Raw genomic sequence first — 16,136 nt, 5'->3', positions numbered from 1 at the left:
ATCTGCAAATATCTTTCTAGAGTTTTATATGTCAATATTATCAATTAAAGATTAGTATGTTAAAATCAAAATAACATATTGATACCTGTCAGTTTAGGACATAAGTTGTCATATTAAATTAACATTCAGAAATCGATTTGAAAAAAACGATTACTACATGAAAGATTACTGAATTTGATTTTAATATTTCAAACACTACTCACGCAATTTCCTTGTATTTTAAGACTCATTTGGAAGAGAAGGTAATACTTTAAATGTGAAATTGATGGTTTATTTATCCATCTATATAACATCTAATTCTAAGCTCTTTTGCTAAAAAAAAGCTTTTTTAAGCAAAATAATCCAATAATATAAAAGATTTCGTTTAAAATTAATTGCATACGATGAGTCCCATTACAATTTCAAAAGAAAAAAATATACAGCTTCTCGCCCTACTAAAAAACTATTCAAGGGAAAAGAAAATGAGAGAACAGGGAATTTTTTAATTAGAATGAGTGAGAAAACTTAGATATTTGTGTTTATAAAAATCCTTTTTTCTTCATCTTCTCTTTCATATTTCAAAAAAGTTCCTTCTTCTCTATCGTATCTTCCTCTATTCTAACAAAGGGTAAAAGACAATAATAAAAAAGGTTAATGAGAATAAAATAGCCGCAGCCTCATAAAGTACAAATTGTGAAGCTAAATATCAACAGCTTCTAAGAATGGAGTCGAGCTCACTCAAATCTTCACGTAGCTACAACTTGCAGAAGCTCAACATTTAGTTCAAATGTAGCTCCAGGCTGCAACATCATAAACAACTTTTAACAAGCACATCTTGTAGGCTAATCATTTTCATTAAATAAACACAGGACCTGTTTGGATATAGTCTGAAAGTGTTTTCAGAGGTTTTTTTTGCTGGATTTCGGATAGAGAAACTCTCAGAAATACTTCTGACCTTGTATCTAAAGACTCTGATAGATAAGTAAAATGGGACTACATAAACGACCATATCATCAGTAAAGTTTTCAATTAAGATTCAAGGTGAGCGTGACAAAATTGGCAATACAATTTTAACGACCATCCTACAAGCCACTTATCCATATATATATTTAGTTAAAGTTTGTTCAGATAGATATCTCCTGTATAACTTTTAGAAGAAGAAAAAACAATATTTTTTTATAAACAAATTTATAAAAGTTCTTTTTGTAATTTTTCTAGATGTATGAACTAATTTTAATTTATGCTGATAAAAAAAAAAATAATAATAATTTATATTTTTTTTCTGTTCTTCCCCTCTGGAAATTTCAATAAGAAGTTGTCTAGAAACGTATATATTTGATTCACAAGAGAAGGTTGATTAAACAAGTAAGAAAACCATAAGAGAGAATTACCGGAATCTCGTTCATTCCCCTTTGTCCATACCCATTTTCAGGAGGAACAATAACAGTTCGCTGCAACCATTAAAAATAAGAACATAAAAGGAAGTATAACAACAGTTTTAGATGAATGAGTACAACAAAAGAGGAGCAGCATAGAATAATGATGTTAGAGTCACCTTTCCACCAACTCGCATTCCCTCCACTATTGTGTACATAGCAGGTGGAGGTTTGGGTGCTGCTTGAGCAGAGAATAAACCATTTGGATTGTCAACAAATTCACGTTTCCTTTCCTTTCCTGGGGGAGCTCCCACCCTGAATTCGTACGGCTTTAAGAGACCAAAACACGCAGGCATCAACACCACCAAATGGTACATTTTAGATGACTTCGCGGACAAAATTTAGAAAGAGAAACAGGTTATAAAACCTGAGCAATGATACGATTTCCCGCTAGGAGTTTAGATTCGCGACTGGATATAGCTGTGATTCCGCGATATAAGCAATCAAAGTGCACCTGTCAGTGAGAACTAGAAACGAAAAGTAAACAAGAAATAGAAAAAGCAAAACGAGATGTTGGGTTGGGACATGCAAAAGCTCACAAAGTGTACCTGAACGGTTGCTCCCTTTTCAGCTACTGGACCTTTGCCCTCAACCAAATCATAGTATTTCAATCCATCGGCTGAATTAAAGTTAGGATAAATTGAATTTGTTGTTGGGTAATTAAGTATAATTTGCGAAACAGATGGAGATTTAATTAAAAGAAGATTGAACTAACGAGTTGTGATGTAGTCCTCTTGGGGAACTGTCTTCTTGTTGCGTCTGGCCTCCGCCGGCGGAGAGAGCAAAAGGAAGGTGAAAGGCAACGATGAAATGAGAAGCGCCGTGGATCTTCTGGAACCAGAAAGTGAGAGTGGCATGGCGATTCGCGTGGACCTGATTCGCTTTGAATTTGAAAGCATTGCCCCTCCATAATCAATGCTCCAATGCGTTGAATTAGAAGCGCAAGCGCAAGGGGAACTCATTGCCAACACTCTTTCTCTCTCGCTCGTTCGCTCGCCAAATGCTTCACCACCTCTGGTTTTCTTTTAATATATTATCCTAGGAGATAAAATGACCAATTTGCCCTTTTCTCTATTTCTTATTTATCCATGATTAATTTACTTTGTTAATGTGTAGTGTAACATAAAGAGGGAAGAATCGTGCTTGTTTATCATCAATAACCATTGGGCATAATTGGACATACATACATACATACATATATGATATACATACATATCTTTATACACATATTTTGATATGCATCCAAATACATGGTGTGTGAGAAGTTTATAAACACTGCTACAGTATAACCAATACAATAACTAATTCTATTTAACCTATGTCAAACAAAGCCGTTACGTGATGATGCATTGATGCAGCCTCAGTTGGTGGCAGAAGATCTTGACACGTGTCACGGTCCAGTTAGAAGGTCCCGCTTATCATAGGTTTCGTTATCAACGCTGGTGACGATGGTGGCGGTCTGAGCAGCCATTTCTGTGTCTCTGGGTGGCGGCGGGTGCGGCGAATGTTCCGGTGTATGCTCTCCCGGGCTCCCACCTAACGTTCGAGTTTCGTGGCGTCCTTTTGACGCTTTCTTCTTCAGGGCATTCTTATGCCACTGTTTCAGCGCCCTCGACGTTTGGTCATCAAATATTGACTTCTTCATCGTCGATCCCATCTGCCACAAATTCAATCACCACACACGGTTACTTCTCCTTCCTCACTTTTTCATCTCTGTTACTTTGCTACAAAGGGAATAAACCATGACCAAAACCAAAACCAAAAACAACAGCTTTAATTTCATACTTTTTTTATAATTTCATCTTCTCTCGCTCTACATCTTTATTCTCTCTGTTAACTTAGATATTGAATGCCAACTTAATAAATGAACCAATATTGTAAAAACGAAATAAAGGAGAAAAATTGTGTGAAATTGAAAAAATTTAATTAAGCCAAAATAATAATATGATATGAAGGATGTAGTGAAGGCACCTGAGTAACGAGTGCGTAGAGTGGAAGTGTGACATAACTGCAAACGACTTGAGCTCCCAGCCTGCAAATTTGAAGTTAAATTATTGAATATGTGATGGGATCCTGTGCTGTAACCACTGCAATGGTATCTGGCTATATCAATTTCATATTGGCAATTCAAGATGTTTCATAAAGGAATATATTCCTCCTCTTGTATAAGGTAGTGTTAAGTGGAACTAGTCCTTGTACGCAGCACTGTCATAGGACAGGACTTACCCAAGAGCTACTCTGATGATCATGAGACGATCATCCTCGTAAAAGCAAGATGCCCAGCCGAATTCATACTGCACCAGAAGGAAGTGATTTAAGGTTTGTAGAATCAAATGCACAATGGTGAGAAGAAGAGAATTGGAATTATGGAGTGTTTATTACCCATGTCCACCAGAAGTATGTCAGCTCAAATGCATTCTGGAAATGTTAAACCAAGCGTCAAGTTGTGAGAAATTCTTCGAATATTCAGGATCTCAGATATGCATATACATTTGTTAAGATACTATACTGTTAAAAAAGGAATAGATAATGACAGAAATCTGTGAAAAAGTAAAGGGTGAGTACCTGAAAGAGGACATAATGGATGAGATAAAGAACTAACTGAGGCCATGCAAACCAAAAATACTTGTCAGAGACTTGCACAAGAGGGATCCCCTGCACTACAGCATGCCTTTCTTTTATGTCAAGTGCCATTCGAGTAATAATTGCTTGAAGTTTTGTTCCAACAGCAAGAATCACCTTCAAGTTAATCAATCATTAGTCTTGTTGTTTTTTCGTCTAAACTGAAATGAACACCATTGACAGTGAAGGTATGTCTGCTCACCACTAGAGGGAGAAAAGACACCCAAAAAGCAGCATGCCATCCTGAAAAGTAGTCACCAATTTCTTTCAGTAAGAATTTGAATGCAAAATAGGGAAGCCAATTGATAAGTAGGTGAGGGACAAACCATGGACATTCACAAGCAAGAATAACACTACTGATCCCCAAAGTATTGGACTGCCAAAAGCAGATGTGTTCATTAGAAGAAACCAAAGTTTAAAGGATTCATAAATAAAGTATCCTCCTGACATCATGACTCCACGAGGCTAAATTACTATAACAAAAAGAAAAACCAAAGTCTTGGCGAACTTTGTCAAATTTACCTGATTCCTACAACTACCTTAAAGTCATCTTCTAATGACCTCTTGATATATTTTTGAAAATCGAACTTACTTCCCGGTGCTAAATGGACCTGCAAAAATGAAGGCGGCATTATTAGTATAAATGAAAAAGAAAACAGTGCAGGCATAATACTGATGTTGCATGGTCAAAATTACTAACAGTCACAAATCCATGTCTCATGGTCAAGTAGTCAGCCCTGCGAACAGATCTGAAAAATTGTCGAAAGAAGCATACCTGAAAATTGATCAACGACATATTTTTGAAAGTGAATTAAAGCAAGACATGGACCGACTAATAAATTGTGATGTTAATATCACCCTTTTGTTCCTTATATATCTTGGTATTCTATGTTCTCGGGGGCTTTAGATGTATAAGAGCTATCTTGACTCCCTTTATGAGTTGCCAATCATATGTACCAAAATCTAAAATAAAAAGATGAACCAACCTCGATACCTGCTTTCCATATACCGATAATTGGTTCCGTAAATCAACTATGTTTAAAGAATACAGCTTCAATTACATCTCCCAAAGAATTACTCATAAAAGAATGAATACTCTAGGAGTGGACATAAAAACCTAGATATGAGGTATTTATGGTGATTCCTTCTGTAAATTTTAAAAATCTAGCATATGAAAAAGAGTTGTCAGTGATAAATGCTTACAAAATAGAAGGAAACTGGCGTTTTAGTCCAGAAACTGCTGTGATCCCTCACAAATGATGTCTCGTGAGTAAGTCTGAATCTTCTAGGATCTGAACATATATTACACAATTCAGAATGTTAAAATTATGAAGACTAGGTACTAATGAAACTTGAAGCTGCAATAAATTATTAATGATTCATTGCTTTGTACCATTCAAGGCATCTTCATCCACGACATGGTCCTCCTCCCATGCCTTCCACCCACGAATCTGTCAGAAGAAAAAAAGGCTTTACCATTCATATAATGAAAAACTGATTCCCCCATTAGTTTACATATTTTTTATTCCTTGAATGAATAAACATTTTTAGGCCTGAATCAATACCAACCTTTGCTCTTCCAAGGGTCATTGTTATGGCACTGTATATCACATGGAAGACAGCCAAGAAAAATATAAAAATGTGTAACTGATGCAACCCGTTCACTGATATAAGAGGCAGCTTCCCCTACACAACACCAACATTCAGTAGCATGAGCTTTTCACAAATCTGCCCAAAATGGGACAATTGCAACGACTCTGATGTGGAGCAATCCGAAACTTTATCACAAGTGGAAGTATTAAAATTGACAATTTTCTAGTAGTATATACTATAATAAAAAAAATGGGTTTTAAAGCATTTTACGTGATATATAAAGTTGCTTAAATTTGTTCAGGGTTTCAACTTCAAGATCTAAACATGCAACTGCTACTTGCAACTGAAGTTATCTCTCACATTGGTTTTATCTATCAAAAGAAAGATTGTCTTATCCTTTATTAAAACAAAGATCTCGAAGAGTTGGGTACCGGTTTACAACTGGGGCCTCCACCACCACCAGATAGAAATCTACGATCATATGATAAAATTCTGCGACGATGGCCACCTCCTTCAGCACTCTCGCCCCCCTCTCCCTCAGGTTCAACTTCATGTTCGGTTGCGGCACCCGCTTCGGCTGCGGCACCCTCTCCGTGTTCGGTTGCGGCACCCGCTCCGTGTTCGGTTGCGGCACCCGCTCCGTGTTCGGTTGCGGCACCCGCTCCGTGTTCGGTTGCGGGACCCCCTCCGTCACGTTGGTCAATGGGAAGACACGGTAGCATTGTGTGTGCATACTTTTGGGGAATACACACTTTAGAAATGTAGTTTTGACCAAACGTTAGAAGTAAGGAAATAAATCCCAGAACCATAAGCTCTGCATGGCAGCAAAGAAAGAGAAGAATTGATTACTACGTAGTGATGGATGGGGAGGAACAAAAGAAAGAAGAGAAACATTAGTATTCATGAGGTTGCTCACCGGCTTTAATCTTCTCAAGAGCTTCTAGCAAAGCATGTTTCTTTTTTTCTTCAAACATCTGAAACCAAAAAAAAGGAGATTGATTATGATCCATGATGGAGGAATCCGTGAACAAAAAAATATATACATTGATTGTTGTTAGGGTTATGGTAGTACCCTTGCGAATTTGTGTATGATTTTTTCCAAGAGTATAGAAATGAGGACGATAATTGCACAAACCGCGGCGACAGCCCATGTAGGCGTGAGATCTAGCTGTCTGGAGTCACCGCCTCCTCCTCCCGACATATTGAATTAAAGATTGAGAATGCGTTTGTGATGTGCAGAGTTCAAATTCAATTATTAGAGTTGAGAAGAAGGTGGGTGGGTGGCATGGTTGATCGTGTTCATGGAAATGTTTTGGTTCGTTGTTGTTGTTGCATGCATGCATGCTACATTCTAACAACTATCCTAAATGAATGGAGAGGAACAACTAACGCTTTCACTCTGGATTACACCCATATGTGCCATCCAATTTTATTCTTCTTCTAACTTCCTCCCCCACCTCTAGTTTTTTCATAATATATACCTACAAATTTCGATGTAAACATAATCATCTTTTTTCTTCATTTTTTTTTCATAGAACAAAATAAAAAACTGATGGAATTGACCAAAAAATATTTAACATTGCTTAATTACAATCTTAATAAATAATAATATTTTTACTCATTAATTAACTTTTAATTTAACATAATTACAAAACTTAAATACCTTAATAAATATTTTACTATTAATGAAGGAATGTGCAACAAATGTTAATTATAATGTATATTAACAGAGAGGGAAGAGGATTGCAATACCATGCTAGAAATACATTCCTAGTGTGAAATGTTCTTGTTTTCATGAGAGGACGGCTATTACCTTTAATCTAAAAAAAATTAAAATCCAAATTAAAAATAACTCCTTTAACTAAGTAAATTCCTACTTATATCTTTGTAACGAGTCCCTCTTTGTTTTATTGACTTATTTAAGTAAGTGCTTTTTAATTGAGGGGAAAAAATCCTAATAAAATAAAATAAAGTGTAATAATTAGCATAAATTGTGTTTTATAGAAATAAACACAAAAAGTAATAAGCTAAAACGTACTTATTTGAGGAATAAAGTGCTCTGCATATTCACCTTCGAATAGAAACTTGAAAAGCAATGATAGTGAAGAAATAAATTTGTACAGAAAAGGGTGGTGATCCATTAGTCTGTACAGATGGAAAGACGAAGGCTGAGTCATAGCTGGGAAAGAAGTCAAACGAGGGACATTTAAAAGCGCAAGATAACATGTTTGGAGAATTTCTTTTAAATTAAAAAAGGATAAGAAATAGTTGCAGTAAGAAATTAATGGTGAAGGAGTGAGGCAAAGGCAATCTAGGGGAACTTATTTTGCTGGGAGTAACCAGGAACAAACACAGGGAGCTGGCCACCTCTATGTGATCTACCTTGCTGAAAATCCCTTAATGTAGAATCTCTATCCGGAATACCAGTTACTGAACTGCTAACTCTTGTTCCCGTATTTGGCTGTTCATTCACAACGGGACTGCCAAAGAATATAGATCGACCAGTGTACAATAACTCTGTTCCAGAGATCTGGGAACTGCCAGGACCTCTTGATGAGGATGAGGACGACACAAAGCGTCCCGCAGCCTGATCCCAAAATACCGACGATCTTCTATTATCTGAAACAGCTAAGCTGTTGCTTCTCATTGGCACACGTGCCACATTTTCTTGAACTGGTTTCGTGTTCCCCCCATCACTTTCTTTAGCTGATGAAGGAGACTGGTTTCCCGATGGTTGTTGATACATGGGGTTGAAATGGTCTCTGTTCGAACTGGGCTGCATTGGTGAAGGAGTCATGTTTGAGACTTGTGGACTGCTGAAGTTGCTCATACTGTGATGACATGATGCATCCATATCATCCTTGCTCGCTTGGCTAGGAGCGTATGAGCTCTTCGAAGGAGATAACCTTGATGTCCCCGCTGTATCATATTTGTTATGAAATCCTTGATGATTGCTAATTGGGCTGCTTCTTCCACTCACATTGCTACTAGATAAATGATCCACGTCATATGCATGAGGTCGAGAACTGATTGGACGTAGCACAGACGATGATGCTCTAGCTTTAGCAGCTGCCTTAGTTGCCTCATTAGAATCCAATTTCGCAAGTTTCCATGCACTTATCCGCACAGGGCGCTGGTTCAACTTTTTCCCTTTGTCAGATAGTGGTTGTACTGCATCTGGATCAACAGTGGATGGAAGCCGTCCAGGCTCCAAATGTGGTATAATTTCATCCTGTTTATCCAAGACCAGATAGTTAATCGACGTAAAACAATAACTTAATTTATTTCAGAAACTAAGAGTAAGCATAGTAGCTGTTGTGACAGTTTTTATTGGCATGCTTTAAACAATGCACCACTCGTGTCTTCAACTGTTCACCTCTAACAGTTTTTTTATTGCTAACCACGGAAATGCAAAATAACTAAAAAACATAGAACATACTGTGCCAAAGTATAACGGCTTCCTCTATTAAAGTGTTATGGCATACTGTGTCTTGCAAATGCTTGTTCCACTCAACTCTCGTTTCCTAACTCTCACCATAATTGTCTGTATGTAATGTTCAAAAATGGGTGATGCATCTTTCAATGAAATTACTGGTCATATGGTTCATTTCAGGCAATTAGACAGAGATGGCAGTACCGGGTGATCCATAAAGATCCTTGGAGGTGTACACCAGGCACCTTTGTACTGCAAACTCATTCCAACGGAGCTTCTTCCACTCATTGCAGTGACAGCTGAACTAGTAGGAGATGATGGTAGACTCTGTTGTTCACCTCCATCAACTGAAGGACCAGGTGGTTCACTTAGAGTTCTCATGGCAACAACATACTCGTAAGTTGTGATACCCTGTAAAAGAAGATGTCAACTTCGAATATACACGTCAATAGGAGGAAAGTTTGTGAATATACCTTCCGTATCAGGATCATATGGAAAAAGAATAATTCTCCCAGAGGCACAGTTGCAAGGAATGAAACTGCTGTGCATATGGCCTGTTAAAGGTTTGAAAATTATGTAAAACATAGCAATTCAAAGTTTATTGAAGTAAAAATTATGAGGAAGAAAATCTTGGTTTTATCATTTGGGAACAATTAACCGCTCAACTAGTTAATGGTGTTCAAAGCTTGGATAATGATGAGTACTTGCAGTTTATGTCGAATAACTCTCAGCAAACTCAACTGATAAATTTTCAAATCAGGAATACTAAACAACAGAAGAACAAATTATTTAAAATAAAGATTTTCAGTTGAATGTTTTATATCAAGAAACACATATCAATAGAGAATTCAAAATGCATAATTTGACATTTATGCCAAATAAGGGCTCCCATCAGTAGACAGAATCCAGGGTTTTAAGTTACACAAGACATGCGTCAATAGAAGTTGCACATGAAAACCTATATTGAAAGCCCGTACAAGGCCCATTATGCACCATTACTTCAAATAAAACTCATGAGAAATACAAAAGTAGCATTTATCAGGTAAAGTTTATTTCAGTCTATCCTTTAAAAAAACAGAGAATTAAAAAAAAGAGAGCAAAGGTACCACTATAGTAGCAAATGGGACCCTGGAGAATCCAGCTCCAAGTTTTTCAGCTATCTGATGCTCTGTACCTTTTTTATCAACAAAGCATCTGACAAGCACTGCAATCCCAACTCCACATTCAACAATAAGCTGCGACACGTGTGAACATTAAGTAAGAAAAAACAAATTCTAATCTGGAAGGTTTTTCTATGTAAAACGGACAAAAGGGGGGAGAACAAGATTCAAGATGAGCATCTTTATGCAACTTACCCAAACAACGCTCACTGCCATAAGACACACAAACGTGATGTAATTCTTCTTTCCAACACAATTGTTCAACCACTGAATAAAAGAAAGGAAGTAGACGGTAATGAATATTTGAAGAACCTAAGGGTTAAAGAAGAAAAGTAAGCAAGTTAAGACAAGTGCATGGCTGCTCACATCTCAAGTCCCAAACATATATAAGCTATAGTAAACTTCTAGATAATTCTATTGTCAAAATCCACAGGCAATATAACATTTAAGAAAATAACTGTCACTGGAGACGATCAAACAAGCAATAACTCTCAATGGACGGAAGAGGGGGGAAATTAGTTCTGGAAGGAACACTAAGAAGTGTAAAACTGAGAATTTAAAAGGTTGACCTGTTCTCTTTCTTTTATCATCATTATTTTATCGGTATGACAGCAGACCTATACCTCAGACAGGATACTACAAAATTGAGTATTTAAAATACCCAATAACTGACTTAGGGTGGGATTAAAAACCCAGCTTACCCGACAATGATGATCAAATCCATCAACACATTTGTCACAACTTCGACAATGCTTACTAAACTTCCGCACCTGCAAAATATAACTGAAAATATGTAAATATATAATGGTTTGTCAATATTATGGTGAGACATGTAAAGGAGAGAAAACTCTACAACTAGACATTTTAAAATATAAAAACGAGAAACAAAGTGAAGCCAAGGTGCTATTTTATAGTTATTTATGGAAACAAAAAAACTAAAACAGAAAATGTTCTCAGATCAAAGAGACACTGATTTACTGTTGATCGAAAAGGGCTTTAGTTTTTTTTGAATAAATATGAAGCATCATGAAAGTGACATATATATATATATGTATATATATACATATACATATATATACACATATATACACACACACACACATATAGATATATATATATATATATAAAACAGAAGATTTTTCTGTTTTGTCTATAGTCATAGCAGTTTTGGGAAGTAAAATTTGGATTCATCTGCTTAGATTTCCATTGCATTCTAGGAGACCATGTTACAAATTTCTTTCCTTATTTTCTCTTCATTACTCGCTTTTCTCCATTTGACTTTATTTGAAGCAGTATGGAAAAACCGAATAATATTTTTTCAAAAAGCTTGTGTCAACCTCAGCATTGCACAAAGTGCAGAACAAAGCATCCTCTTCTCCAGATTGCTGCTGTGGAATGATATCTTCATTACTGCGGCAGTCTTCTCTAACAAGAAAACCACAGAAGAAACACCCAACTTTCGAGCACCAATTTGAATTGTGCCGATCAGACATTCCTTCACCCTTTAGTCCTATCTTGCTGGGTTCTGCAATAGGAGATGCAAATCCTAAATAAACTATCAAATTACACTGAAATTTCTATCAAAGGAATATGAAATCATCAATTGCTACCAACATATCCCAATATATTCCCAACAAGTATTGTTGTCAAATCAATTAAGATAATAAATTCATGACAATCTGTCTGTACATGGCATATAGGAGGTAACAAACAAAGTGACTACATATTCATCATTTCAAAGAACAAGTAAAAATCTAAATGAGCTGTTCTACCAAACCTACAAAAATACTTGAAAAATCTGTTTCAACTGATTTAGGATCTGTGTGCAGACATTAACAAGTAACAACACAGTCCAAAAATGTCACTGCTGTATAATTAAATTCAGAGCAGTTCTTTCATTTTGGTGGTCTACCACTGCTTGATAAAACCAGAAATATACTAAATTACTGAGAACCCGCTTATGTCAGATCATGATTTGAATCTTGTTGAAAAAAGATAGAACAACACAGATAGGATGAATTGCATGAGTTGAATTATTATACAACAGAAAATATATTTATGACAACAGTCATAAATACAAGGAAAATTACAAAACAATTACAAGAATATACAATTGCTCTATTAACACACTTGAATAATGTATAATCTGCCCTATTCCTATACATTATTTCTAACAAATCTGATCCCAAGAATAAACCGAAAATCAATAGATGCTAGTAGCATTCAAAGTCCAACCTGCTAACTCTTCATCATGTTTTGATCTATTCTTGGATGACTTGTCACAGTCAACCGTTACACCCTGATCAGCAGGATCAATGGCAGTGCATCGAACATAAAGAAAGAACACAGAGAGAGCCTGCATTCAACATTTAAATACAAGTTGATGAAGGAATATTGAACACCCTATTTTAGAATGAATCTCCTTATAAAACACACAAAAGTGAGGGGAGAGCGCAGAAAAATTAGTGAATTGCTTACCAATAAAGAGTAAACACCAATAGCCACATATTCATAGACGTCCTTTCCAAGAAAAGGGGCAAAGAAGGCATAATATGCAATAGATAGTAAGAAAAATACTGTTATAGCCACGACCTGTTCATAAATCAGAAGCAGTCAGAAAAGTCTTAATGAGAATACACAATCCATCAATTCTAGAAAACACGAAACTCGAATAACACCAGGCAGTTCCAGCATTGTAAAAGCATTTAGGCACAAAATATGTTATCTAGTCCTTCAAAAATATTTCAAAACGTCACCTCTAGTCCCTTAAAAAATAATATGTTTTAGTCTCTGTAGTGTTAGTCCCTCATCAGGGAGGTGTTGCTCTTGAATAGTAAAGACTAAAAATTTATTAAATTTTTGGAAGACAAAAAGCCAACATTTTTGGGATGTGTTGCGGTTAAAGAGTAGCGACAAAAAGCTATTTCACCCAGGAAATCATGACACTAAAGAATATTCTGAAGGATCGTGGTCTGATATTTGGTGTCATTCCATCTAATTTATCTTTCTGCAGATGAGAATCATATGATAACACTAGGTTCATAAGCAGAAATGAAGAAGTAAAATAACACTAAAGTAATTGACTTGGTTTCTATACTGAGAAAAAAAAAAGATCTCTGGTAAACGGCTATTCGAGTGAAAAAACAGAATCCTCAAGAAAGTGAGAGAGAAAAGGCGCGGACACGATATATACGACAAAACGCATGAGATTCCGCATAAAACTAGAACATGAATTAACGGCGAAAAACAAAAAAAACACATAGAAAAAAAAGATGCGGTTGAGTGGGATAAAATGGGAAAGAGTCAAAGGAGGAAAGAGGTAAACGAGAAAGTGAAAGGGGTAGAAGAAGATGGAAAATTGGAGGAAAGTTGAAGGAGAGGCCCATGAGAAACCGAGAAAAAGCAAAGAGAAAAGAAAGTAGAAATGAATGAGATGATGTCATTGAAAATATAGTGTGGTGTGGAGTGAGTGTGTGAGAGTGAGAATGTACCTGAAAAGTGTGAAAAGGAAGCTCCCATCCATGACGCCGAGCCATGACCGAGTGAAAAGCCTCTCTAACGAACTACGAAATCCGAAGCATTTGCAGAGACAGAAGAGTCTGCCACACCCTTCAAACTTGTTCCCTAACCACGTAAAGTGAAAACCGATTTGGAATACCAGAAGGAAGAGTTCTATGAAAATTCTGAGTCTAGGGTTTGCCAAGTCAAATTCAAGGAGAAGAAGAGAAGAAAGAGAGAGAGAGAGAAAGGTAAGAGGTTGTTGGGTGATGTGAGAGTGCCAAGAGAGAAGCCAGAATAAAGTCACCACTCTCCCACTATTCTATTGCATTATTACAAATAAATAAATAAGTTATTGTTATCATTTATTCTTATACATATACATATATTAAAATTATACATAAAAAATATTATTTGTGTGACTAAAATTAATCACTTTTAATAAATCTCTTATATTTTTTAATCTTCAAAACTAAGGTAATTGTACATTAAAAAGTCAGTAGATGCAGTATAATAACCTGTGTGCATTAATTGCCAAAAAAATATAGGTTTCTTCTCTGTTATAATTATAATAATTAAATGTATATTTTTTATATTGTGGACTAATACTACATTGCCTTGTAATTAAATTTCAGTACCTTCTGTGATAATGATGCTATTTAATAATTAGTAAGTTATGAACGAACAACATATCAAAAATATATATTCCAACGCATAAATAATATAATTTTTGGGGAAAAAGTAAATTGTAAGATTTTTTTTATAGACATTCATTTTCTAATTATTCATTTATTTATTTCATTACCATCGTTAATGGTTTGTACACATAGAAACAAAGGTAAAAGTGACATTTCATTCAGAGATGTGATGAAATTACCATGTAAACACACAAAAATTTGTTTTCTTAAAAAAATCATTTTCAATGTAATTTAGTGGCACCAAACACCATGTTAGTGATTGCGAAACTAGTATAATTAGTTATAATTTATAAATGATTGTTCAAAAATATTTACAAATAGAAAAAATAAATATTTTTTTTCTATTGCTTCTCTCCTTGTGTTTTTAAATAAAATATTTACCTTCTACCCTAAATAAAATTATTTATTAATTTTTTAAATTAATATTAATTAATAGATTTTTTACTGATTCTCTCACTCTTTCTTTAATTCCTTCTTTTAAGGCAACAATATGAAAAGAGAGAAATCATACTCTAACACGTTTTCATATCAAAACTCACACATCAAATAAAATAACTTCTATTTTCAAATCGAAGAAGAAAAAAAAAAGTTGTTTAATCAATTAATGATTTTTTTTACATGTTATTCTGAAATTATTTTTATATTTTTATCATCGTGAAAATTAGATAAAAGAGAAAAACAAAATATGATGTTAACAATCACACCAATCACACCGATAAAAAAAATGAAAATTTATTTTATAATTTTTTATTAAAATATTTCTTTAATCTCTCATATTTATATTTTAAAATATTTAAAAAATTATTATATATTGTACCATGACATATATGTCAGTAAATATCTCAATAACATAAATTTTAAAGATCTAAATATTATTTTCAAATTAAAATAAAAAAAGCACTCATAGATTTAAAGAAAGAAAAAATATATTCTTGAATTTAGAGGGCTAACAAAATTGTCTGATTAAGTTTAGATATCAAAAGATAAATTTTAATTTTTAGAGATTAAAAATAATTTTATGCTATGTGTTCGTAAATTATTGATGTTAGGTGTCACATATTTACATGTCTGTTGGAGAGGGAGAAAAATGATAGTTTATGAATAATTTTTCCATAAAATAAAGTTTGACTTCAACAAATCCCTAGGGTTTGCTATTGGATTTTGTCTCATGGATTTGTTAGTGATTTTTTTAGTTGATAATTCAGTAATATTTTATAATTTATGGTATATCGGTATATTTGAATTAAGTTTTATTTTTAAAGAAGTAAAGAAAGTTGATACACTAATGATGAGTCTGATTTAATATAATAAAATAGTGAACACTTTTTTTATTTTATATAATAACTCTTTAAAATACTAACATAATAGATTTTTTTTTACTTTATTAAGGGAAATAGTTTGTTGACTGTGTTTCTGTAATCAGTATATTAATCTACGGGAATCAGTAGTTAATTAATGATGTTGATGAATAATTAATTATTAATGTGCCGTCCTCACATAAATTAATTAATTGTTTTTGGGAAGTTAGTGTGGTATGAAAGTGACAAAAGCAATAGCGTGAGAGAGTTAGCAAAGTGCTTTTGAAACGCAAAAAGAAAAAGAATGAAAAGCACACCGATTTGACTTACCAACCACAATTGGATTATTCAATGTTTTTTATGAGAAACAGGCCACAGTAAACCTACTTCCACTCTCTTTGGTAAGAGAAAAATAAATA

General features: G+C 34.6%; 3 protein-coding genes across 5 annotated transcripts; all 3 read right to left on the bottom strand.

Annotated features, from left to right (window-relative positions):
* Positions 1-511: 511 nt before the first annotated feature.
* Positions 512-2,429, bottom strand: LOC137820627 (FKBP-like peptidyl-prolyl cis-trans isomerase family protein). Of its 3 annotated transcripts, none has more exons than XR_016515510.1 (6): positions 2,131-2,429; positions 1,964-2,034; positions 1,783-1,882; positions 1,535-1,684; positions 1,371-1,430; positions 512-779 (listed from the first exon to the last, which is right to left on the bottom strand). XR_016515510.1 is itself a non-coding variant. In XM_068624798.2 (6 exons), exons 1-6 carry the CDS (start codon positions 2,375-2,377, stop codon positions 726-728), a joined length of 669 nt encoding a protein of 222 aa, XP_068480899.1. In that variant the 5' UTR covers positions 2,378-2,427; the 3' UTR covers positions 512-725. The 3 variants fall into 3 exon arrangements, 2 of the variants coding, with proteins under 2 accessions (XP_068480899.1, XP_068480900.1); XM_068624798.2 differs by having other exon boundaries at positions 1,783-1,869; positions 2,131-2,427; XM_068624799.2 differs by having other exon boundaries at positions 619-950; positions 1,783-1,869; positions 2,131-2,427.
* A 153-nt stretch (positions 2,430-2,582) lies between these two features.
* LOC137820624 (MLO-like protein 9) lies at positions 2,583-7,031 on the bottom strand. The gene is made up of 15 exons (XM_068624794.2): positions 6,703-7,031; positions 6,547-6,604; positions 6,062-6,444; positions 5,607-5,723; positions 5,431-5,488; positions 5,241-5,329; positions 4,738-4,812; positions 4,560-4,648; positions 4,364-4,413; positions 4,240-4,280; positions 3,981-4,154; positions 3,798-3,833; positions 3,642-3,709; positions 3,387-3,447; positions 2,583-3,072 (listed from the first exon to the last, which is right to left on the bottom strand). The coding sequence occupies exons 1-15, from the start codon at positions 6,829-6,831 to the stop codon at positions 2,806-2,808; spliced, it is 1,695 nt and encodes a 564-aa protein (XP_068480895.2). The 5' UTR covers positions 6,832-7,031; the 3' UTR covers positions 2,583-2,805.
* Positions 7,032-7,671: 640 nt separating this feature from the next.
* LOC137820623 (DHHC-type zinc finger family protein) lies at positions 7,672-14,081 on the bottom strand. Its single transcript, XM_068624791.1, has 10 exons — positions 13,715-14,081; positions 12,702-12,815; positions 12,459-12,579; positions 11,561-11,748; positions 10,925-10,993; positions 10,419-10,490; positions 10,170-10,298; positions 9,537-9,617; positions 9,268-9,474; positions 7,672-8,862 (listed from the first exon to the last, which is right to left on the bottom strand). The coding sequence occupies exons 1-10, from the start codon at positions 13,757-13,759 to the stop codon at positions 7,942-7,944; spliced, it is 1,947 nt and encodes a 648-aa protein (XP_068480892.1). The 5' UTR covers positions 13,760-14,081; the 3' UTR covers positions 7,672-7,941.
* Between the last annotated feature and the right edge of the window lie 2,055 nt (positions 14,082-16,136).

The sequence above is a fragment of the Phaseolus vulgaris genome, chromosome 9 (assembly GCF_051622355.1).
Source record: "Phaseolus vulgaris cultivar YP4 chromosome 9, ASM5162235v1, whole genome shotgun sequence".
In the NCBI taxonomy this organism is placed as follows: Eukaryota; Viridiplantae; Streptophyta; class Magnoliopsida; order Fabales; family Fabaceae; genus Phaseolus; species Phaseolus vulgaris.
Note: the sequence above shows the minus strand (reverse complement) of the source record. Positions and strands in the feature narration are given on the sequence as shown.

Coding starts and splice junctions, on each gene's coding strand:
- LOC137820627 (XM_068624798.2), bottom strand. CDS start 2,377: ATGAGTTCCCCTTGCGCTTGCGCTTCTAATTCAACGCATTGGAGCATT. Junction 2,035..2,130: donor AGAGGACTACATCACAACTC/GTTAGTTCAATC, acceptor ACTTTAATTCAG/CCGATGGATTGAAATACTAT. Junction 1,870..1,963: donor AAAAGGGAGCAACCGTTCAG/GTACACTTTGTG, acceptor TCTCACTGACAG/GTGCACTTTGATTGCTTATA.
- LOC137820624 (XM_068624794.2), bottom strand. CDS start 6,831: ATGTCGGGAGGAGGAGGCGGTGACTCCAGACAGCTAGATCTCACGCCT. Junction 4,281..4,363: donor CTTGCTTGTGAATGTCCATG/GTTTGTCCCTCA, acceptor ACTACTTTTCAG/GATGGCATGCTGCTTTTTGG. Junction 4,155..4,239: donor TGTCTTTTCTCCCTCTAGTG/GTGAGCAGACAT, acceptor ATTAACTTGAAG/GTGATTCTTGCTGTTGGAAC.
- LOC137820623 (XM_068624791.1), bottom strand. CDS start 13,759: ATGGCTCGGCGTCATGGATGGGAGCTTCCTTTTCACACTTTTCAG. Junction 11,749..12,458: donor ACATGATGAAGAGTTAGCAG/GTTGGACTTTGA, acceptor CTCCTATTGCAG/AACCCAGCAAGATAGGACTA. Junction 10,299..10,418: donor TGGCAGTGAGCGTTGTTTGG/GTAAGTTGCATA, acceptor CACGTGTCGCAG/CTTATTGTTGAATGTGGAGT.